General features: G+C 44.3%; 1 protein-coding gene across 10 annotated transcripts in view; it reads right to left on the bottom strand.

The window, feature by feature from the left end:
• The window catches only part of LOC102308831 (pleckstrin homology domain-containing family A member 5), a 176,463-nt gene that overhangs the window by 13,520 nt on the left and 154,042 nt on the right, over positions 1-8,901 (bottom strand). For 9 of the 10 annotated variants that reach the window (XM_042225493.1, XM_042225492.1, XM_042225495.1 and 6 more), the window contains 5 exons: positions 8,134-8,325; positions 7,896-8,039; positions 7,048-7,167; positions 4,131-4,276; positions 3,564-3,718 (listed from right to left, as the gene is read on the bottom strand). In XM_042225493.1, coding sequence (XP_042081427.1) covers positions 3,564-3,718; positions 4,131-4,276; positions 7,048-7,167; positions 7,896-8,039; positions 8,134-8,325 — 757 coding nt within the window. The remainder of the gene's footprint in view (positions 1-3,563; positions 3,719-4,130; positions 4,277-7,047; positions 7,168-7,895; positions 8,040-8,133; positions 8,326-8,901) is intronic. The other variant, XM_042225497.1, reaches the window with a different exon arrangement.

Raw genomic sequence — 8,901 nt, 5'->3', positions numbered from 1 at the left:
GATATTCAGGACTGCAAACCGAGCAGCATCACTGACTTTCAGCTTGTTGTGTTTGTGGATATATGACTGACTTTAATTATCCATAAAATCATCACATTCTCTGTAAGATTAAGGTCGACTATTGAACGGCGTATATTTTAAAGTAAAGGCTTTAAAACCAAGTTAGTACAAACATCGCTAATGTCACATAACTTTGCCGACATGTGGCCAACAGTCATGTTTAATGTTCTTCGTTATTAAACATTTGCACATAAATAAGTGACATCATATTCAGTACTTACTTTTGAAAGTTTACTCTTCTTCCGCCCCGCTTCAGCCGTCCGCCGTTTTTTTCCGGCAAAATTATCCACACCCACCGCCGTGCTATGAAGTCTGGGTGGGATATGTTGGGCCATGGAGGATACACGGACCCATCCTTCAAATCCGGGGAAACGAAGGACGCATTTGAGGGCCGCATTTCGTGCAGCCTTTGAATTGGGACAGCCTTCGTCGCGTCGCTGTGACGTGATCGGCCTTAAAATGCGGCCTTTAAGGCTGCAGACCCTGAATTGGGATACAGCCTCTGGTTCTACCTGATTAGTACTCTAAGCTGGTTTCCTGCAGGTTTTAGATCCTTGATCCAACACAGCCTATTTAAATGGCTAAATGACCTCATCAACATGTCTTGAGGTTCTTCACAGACCTGATAATGAACTAATCATTTGATTCAGATGTGATGACCCAGGGTGAGATCTAAAACCTGCAGGACACCGGCCCTCGAGACCTGGAGTTGGACACCCCTGCTCTAAGTGATCGGCGTGAGTAACGGGCAGAACAATTACATTCTCATCCACTAGAGGGCAGGACAACTACCTGGTCTAATAAATGGGTTGTCAACTGCTGTCGAGGGGCGCTTTTTTTGAACTGCAGGTCTTTGAAGGGAATAAATGCCCTTTTACATGCCAACCCAGCGTTTTCCTTCATCACCACGAAGGAAAACAGTCTGTGGTCGTCCGAGTTTGGTGATTTTTGTGTCACAGGTCTACGTGTTTAATACAGGGACTTCCACACAGCCTTTTCAACAGCGCTGCGGACCGCGGGGTGGGGGCGGGCAGTGTTTTGGAAATGACAGTCTTCATTACAAAGCTTTCTTCGTTATGAATTAGCATACATGTTTTTATTGAACATTTGAAGAACCAGCAAAAAAAAAAAACTCTTGTAGAGGACATAAAGTCAGAGATAGAAAAGACAAGGAGCAGGTGCATCTAGTACAGGTAGAGCTGCTGCAAAAACCCACAGAGCCCAGCAGCCAGCGTAACAAATTCTGGATCCTTTGCTTTTAGTTAGCAGTTAGCATTAGCAGCACATCCTGCGTCCGATGTGAAAGGACTTTTATGCTGCGCACTGTGACTCACAGCAATGGTCCCGGGTCAGCCCTGACTTTGTGTTAAACTAATCCTAAAGTAATAATGGTATTTCTAACCACTGATATACCACAACTTTATCCTTTCAACAGCTGCTGAAAGTTAGGGGACCTAGCTGCTATCGGATATTTATATAGAGATCCTCCAGCTTCAAACTGTATCACCCTTCAAGGACCTGCAGTTCAAAAAAGCCCCTCCGACAGCCAAACCCATCTGTTCTCTGATTGGATTGTTACATTTGTGATTGACATGACATTGACCAATCAGATGAAAGGAAGAAAAATAGGGTCAAAATCCGTACTTGTAACTTGCAGGGGTTTTTTTTTCTAAGTCCACACACAAATCTTTTTTACGCACACACAAATCTTTTTTACGCACACACAAATCTTTTTTACGCACACACAAATCTTTTTTACACATACAAATCTTTTTTAGGCACACACAAATCTTTTTTAGGCACACACAAATCTTTTTTAGGCACACACAAATCTTTTTTAGGCACACAAATCTTTTTTACACATACAAATCTTTTTTACACACACAAATCTTTTTTACACACACAAATCTTTTTTACGCACACACAAATCTTTTTTCGCACACACAAATCTTTTTTACACATACAAAATATTTATGACCACATTTTGAGCCCATAGCAGCGCGTAACAGATAATTATTTGAAAAGAAAAAGCAGTCAGGCTGACTTGGTCCTGCAGAAAACTCCGACCCAGATGAAGGCCCTGGCAGGAGTAGTGGTCAGAAGAAAGCAAAGAAGCTATACTGGGCACAACCTGAGCCAAGTCAGCTATACCTGCCGCGCGGGGGGAAATTATTAATATGCTTTTTGTGACATTTTTGTTTAGTGCAATTTTTCTGACATGAAATATTTGCCGTGGCTCCAAAAGGCTGGGAAACACTGCCGTAGAGGACAAACCAAGCTTCAAGTCCAAGAATGTCTGTAGGCTCTGAGACAGACACAGATGTGGGGAAGGGGAAAGAAGAATTTTGGCATTTCCAAACATTTCAAACCATCAAAGCAGAAAACATGTGTCTTGTGTAGCTTCCTTGTATTTCTCTTATCTCTCCATTAGAGTGTATTCTATGGCTTTCTGAACCGCGAGATGCCCAGTGGTCAATATTCATCTCCCTAAAACAGTCACAGGGTCCATGACGACAAAAGCCATCAGAATGAACATCTCACAGCTGCAGCAAAACACACACAGAGTGGGCTTTTCTTCCACCTCTACAGTCAATACAACAAAAAAACTGAAAGCAGCCACCTGAGTTATTCCAGCTTCAGGTTAGACGCAGCATAAAGGTGCATGTAAAATGAAAACACTTATTTCTATATACACAGAGAGGAAAGTTAGATCGAACCACAAGTGGTCACGTAAGACTCATGTAGATGCTTTCTAAAGGCAGGAAAGCATAAGAGGGGTCACGCTTATCCTTCTTGATTGGTGTACAGTAAACATCACAGCCTGAAGCCTCTGGCAGCAGCTGTTAGCGTGAAGAAGAACAAGGATAAGTTCCTCATGCAGCAAAGGTTTCAGCCCCGACACTTCAGTCTTCTTATCTTATACTTTTAGCTTAATGTAGATCTGCCAAAGTTCAATGACACATTTGATCAAATGTATTATCTATTCACATGTTGCAATAATATAAATAAAGTGATTTCTCTGCTTAGTAATCAATAAGCTGTAATTCTGGTTATGCAATGCCAAAATATCCACCGACTGTTGGATAACTCGTATATTTCTAAATGTACCTGTGCAACGCCCCACGATGATGTCAGCACACAACATTTCTGACTTAATTCAGTTTTCAACGTTGAACTTTCCCTCATACGTACACACAGAAACATGGATAATGACACAGGATTGGTGAGGATACAGAGCGTAGCTAAAGTTACTGCTGAAATAAATTAGTCTTGTTTGTAGTGTTCAAAGATACTTTGGTATCAGGTCAAAATGTCCAGTGGAAAAATGAAACTAACCTGAGAATCAGTTTTTACTAACGTCGGTTTAAAAAAAGATGATCTCGACATACATGAGACATATGTAAGCCGTAAGATTAACCAGTGTAAATGTTTTCACGTGTGATGAGTTAATATGCCTTTGATTTGGGTACAAAGAGGTCTTATTTGAAAGACTTTTGACTTACATGCCAAAATACTGTTGTTGTGTTTTTTGTTGTCTGCTGTCAGCTGGTTGTATGAATCCAGGCTCTTCCCGAGGTTCTTATCTCCCCTCGACGGTTGTGTCATCTCTTCGACCTCGGGCTCAGGGCTTGGAGTCTCAGGCTCAACAATCTGGAAGCTACAGTTGGCAGAAGCAGAACAGGTCATAACGACTGATTAGTTTCAATGATGGACATCAGACTGTAGCTCAGTATTTTTACAGCATATTGTTTTGCTTTTCTCTGTAATGACAGCAGAGAACAAATTCTATCGAGTTGGTGCTCCAGTGAGCTGTGTTTCCAATGTAGCTCTAAGCTGTTGTGTCAGTGCAAAGATAGGTACACCCACAGACACACACAGACACACACAGACACACACAGACACCACACACAGACACCCACACAGACACCGACACACACACACACACACAGACACACAGACACACACAGACACACACACACACACACACACACACACACACACAGACACACACAGACACACACAGACACACACACACACACACACAGACACACACAGACACACACAGACACCTGTTTTCAGTGGTGGCATTTGTAGGTGAGCTGGTCAGATCTTGCTCTCGGCTTTCGTCGTCCTCGAAGGGCTCAAGGTTCACAATCTCCACCCGCTGAGGCTCCGTGCCCAAGTCCAGGATCACCACCTTTTGACTCTCACACAGCTAAAACACAGATTCAGTGGTGGTGACCTAGCTGCCTGGACTCGTATGGCTTTACTAAATGTCAGGTGACTGGCGAACAAGACCTTTCTTTTAAATGACTTTTTCCTCGCTACTGGACTGGGCCTTCTATTCCTAACGGAGACCTGGATTCGCCCCGGTGAGTCCATCCCCTTCTCCGAGCTTCTCCCCCCAGACTGTGCCTTTTTTAGACTTACTGGCCGAGGTGGTGGCTTAGCTTCGGTTTTTAAAAATAACCTTCAGCAGCTCCCCTCCCCTCCCTACCCCAGCTTTGAGGCTCAGCTGCTGGAGATGACTGACTGTTAGGCTACTCTGTGTGTCGCGGTCTATCGCCCGTCTAAATACAATAAGACTTTTATCTCTGAATTTGCCGACCTTGTAGGATCTGTTCTTTTTAAACATGGCTGTGTTCTTATTACTGGATCTTAATATACACGTCTGCTGTAAGGACGACCCGTCAGCTGAAGACTTTCTTGCATTAACTGACTCTTTTAACCTCGTTCAGTGGGTAAATGAACCTACCCACGCTAAGGGCCACACCCTTGACTCGGTCTTTTCCCAAGGCTTGGACATTTGCATCAAGGATGTAAACAATGTGGGGATCTCTGACCACTCCACAGTCATGTTGACTTAGATAATACTGCACTGCACCCTGAGTTCCTGCTTTACGTGTAGTTGATGCTGAAACTGTGGCAAATTTCTCTGCGTCCACTACTTTTGATTGTTCTGCCTCTCATATGGTTGAAGACTTTGCAAACACCTTGTTATCCATATGCTCCTCTATCCTTGACACTGTTGCACCTGTTAAAATGAAGCGCCCTACAGCCTTTTCCCAACACTGGTTAAACGCCTTCACGCGCGCCTTACGACTTGTTTGCCGCCATGATGAGAGGTGGTGGAGAAAAGATAAACTCCAGGTATCCTGTGAAATCCTACGTGTCAGCCGCTCGAAATTTCAAACTGCTGCTAAAATGGCGAAAGCGGCTTTCTTATCAAAAATGTTCCTGGCTCATGGTCACAACCCCCGAACGCTATTTAAAATTTTAATTCGGTGGTCAATCCCCGTCCTGATATGCCGCTGCCGTGCTCGCCGGATCTTTGTGAACAACTTTTAAATCACTTCTTAGATAAAGTTTCTTCTCTTCCTCGCTTCCTTTAGTGCCGAGCCCTGTTTCTGCTTCTGGTTGTTCATCAACCTTCCATCAGTTTGAGCCCGTGTCACTCCTTACTCTGAAGCGATTAGCTGAACAACTGAATAACACTACTCCTATATATGATATCCTCCCGTCTCACATAGTCAAGGACTGCTTCGACGTAATTGGACCCAGTATTTTATGTTTAATGAATCCTTCTTCAGTCTCTGGCTGCGTCCCATCAGCTTTGAAACATGCCGTAGTCCAGCCTGTTCTTAAAAACAGAAACCTTGATAGTAATGATTATGTGAATCACAGGCCGATCTCTAAAGTTGTCGAGAGGATAGTTCTTTCACAAGTCCAGGCGTATTTGGATGTGAACGACATTATTGATAAATTCCAGTCTGCCTTTAAACCACGTCACAGCACTGACACAGCTTAGAGTCCTTAATGTTCTTCTTCTAATTGCTGATACTGGACGTGCTGCGGTCCGAGCTCTATTGCATTTATCCTCGGCTTTTGACATGGTGGATCACAGCATCTTGTTAGAGAGGCTTGAGCATACTGTAGGCATTAGAGGTGTCGCCCGTGGTTGGTTTAAATCATACCTCTCCAACAGGTCCTTCTCGGTCAACCTGGGCACCTGCTCTTCCTCCGCTGCACCCGTCTGCTGTGGCGTGCCTCAAGGATCTGTGCTGGGCCCTATTCTACTCTCTAATCTTTGAGAAATACAATATCGCTTATCACTGTTACGCTGACGATATACAGATCTACTGATCCTGCCCGGTCTCTGCACTGCTTTCAAAGAGTGGCTCTTAGGAAACTCTCTCATCTTAAATGATAAGAAAACTAAAATCATTGTGTTTGATAGTAATATTCCTCGTGGACAGTTTTGTGATGCCTTTGGTTCCCTTGCCAGCTCCCTCTCTGACACTGTTAGCAGTTTGGGTGTGTTGCTGCAAAGTGTCCGCTGTAGTTAGATCTAGTTTCTACCAACTGCGTCTCATTTCTAAGACTAAGCATTTTGTTCCGCATAAGGACCTGGAAAAGCTTGTTCACGCCTTTGTGACCTGTAGGCTGGATTACTGCAACTCCCTTTATTTCAGTCTTCACTCGGCCCTTCTTCATAGACTGCAAACTGTTCAAAATGACGGGAACTGGGAGGTTTGCCTCTATTACCCCTGTTCTAGCTGACCTGCACTGGCTACCCATTAAATTCCACATCCAATTTAAAATACTGCTGCTTACTTTTAAAATGATCAACAACACAGCCCCGAGCTACCTGATCGAGCTCCTTAGTTCGTACATTCCTGCTCGAGCACTAAGATCGTCTACTCAGTTGCTCCTGGTGCAGCTCGTCTAAGAAACTGGCTCGTCTCTTCCTGAGTCCCTTTGGGAGAATCACCAGTTCTGCTGCTGTGTGATCACAGCCACCTGCTTCTATGGAAATCCCACTTTCCACGTTTCCCAGTTAAAGCCGTTTCCTTCTAGTTCTCGATCTTAAGTATTTGACATCCTTCCTATCACCACTAAACAAGTTTGGTCATACTAATAAACAGTATTGACTATCTTTACACTGCTATCTGCTACACACAGCTGTCCGGGGAAATAAAACAGTACCTCATGATCTAATCTGCCCATCGTAACCTGTGGCTCTTCCACACTCTTCAGGCCCGTGTTCCCGTCTTGCTTTACTTCCTCACATTTGCCATTTTTCACCTCCTCTGCTGTGGGCATCTCCTGCAGATAGAAATAAAAATGATTCTGGTGCTGTGTGTACAGAGTGCAGCAAGTGTTGTGTATAAAAACACTCAGTCTCTTTCACAATGGAAACAAGACCACAAAGAACAAGACTTAGAAAGACGTAGAAAACTGAATATGCAGCCTACATTTGCATCTCATGAAGGTCATATGTCGCTGTTTTTGCGTGAAGCTTCTAAGTCTTGGATGAAAATGTTATCAATAGTAGTCTCACTCCAGCCCAGTAGTGGTGCAGAGTTACTGACTTTGGCTGTGACTTCTCCGTGTGGTCACATCTGCCTCCCTCACTCTAATCTTTGCATCCTCTTCTGTTTATATCAGCCCTCTGCATTCCCTTGTTTACTACATCCATGAATTTTCTCTGTGGTCCTCCTCTTTTCATTCTGCCTGGCAGCTCCACCTTAAATATCTTTGCCTCTCCAACCTCGTCTCCAAACTGCACAGCCTGAGTCGACGTATTCGTTTCCTAACACTCCGACCTCTTGCTCCACCTTCGCTCGTCTTGTCATCTTCCCTTTCACTGTTTTCCTTCTGGCACAAATCCCCCCTGATACACTGGTCTACTTACTCCACCGTCCCAGCCTTTATCTTGTGCATTGCTTTGGTTGGTTGTCCACAGGTATCTGAACTCATCTATTGTCATTCCCTCGATCCTTTGCACCTGTAATTGTGAGTACATTGCAAAAATAATGTGAATAAATTCAAACCTTTGCAACAGTCAGCGTTCTTTCTGTGCAGTTTCCTGCAGCGTCAACAGAAGCTCTGCTCTGCTCCTTGTGCTCCACCTTCAGCTGCTGCAGTGCAGCCTCCAGCTCCAAAGGGTCTGCACCGGCTCCTGCTGGGATACGACTCTGCACAAGGGGGAACATGAACCCCTGAGTTAAGTGACAGATTTCAAACCGCAGAGGTCACATCTGAACTGAAGCGTGTGTGTGAGAGACACACCTGCAGAATAAGAAATGGATTGTCTTTGCTGAAGGATGGTGAGCGGGTTGGGGTTTCTTTCTTTTTCTCACGGAGCAACAAGGCCTCCTGATTTCTTCTTAGTCGATCCAGTTGCTCCTCTACACTCATCCTTGTTCTGCCCACCTCTCTCTCCCCAAATCCTATTTGATCCACTGCACTTTTGGGACGATCCTGCACGGGAAAAGACTTTTCACCTCAAACTGTGACTGTGGCTTTCAGAGAGGGTATGCAACATTTTAACAAAAGATTAAAAATTCACTTGCAAGCACAGTCTGAAATTTAAATATTGCCACAAAGAAGTTCACATTTCCCCAGAAGACTTCAGCTCCAGTTACTTTGTTTTGTTGGCCTTTAACGACCCGAGCTCTGGAGTAAGTGCAGGGTCATCATGTTGTTCATGTAGATATTAATCATGTGTGAATACAAAGTGACTACGCTGCCTTTTACTGTAACTAGCTCACAAAAATACACTACAGTTATACTAGTTTGACACCACACTGTGTGTCTCAGCACCACATGGAAGCTCCTGTCAGGCATCATAGCGACTAAGATGAACAGGCATGTGGCTCAATGCACACTCCTCATGACAAAGGAATTACCAGAGGAGCGAAACATCAGCTGCTGGTAGACCGAGCAGTCAGCCAAGTCTGCAAGACCAGGCTGACCAACCTGTGCACTGCCTGGACTGATTAGAGGAAGGCCTATGACTCAATGCCCCACAGCTGGATACTGGAATGCCTAGAACTA

The sequence above is a fragment of the Haplochromis burtoni genome, unplaced genomic scaffold, assembly GCF_018398535.1.
Source record: "Haplochromis burtoni strain Fernald_Lab_line unplaced genomic scaffold, NCSU_Asbu1 Contig_173, whole genome shotgun sequence".
NCBI classification, from domain to species: domain Eukaryota; kingdom Metazoa; phylum Chordata; class Actinopteri; order Cichliformes; family Cichlidae; genus Haplochromis; species Haplochromis burtoni.
Note: the sequence above shows the minus strand (reverse complement) of the source record. Positions and strands in the feature narration are given on the sequence as shown.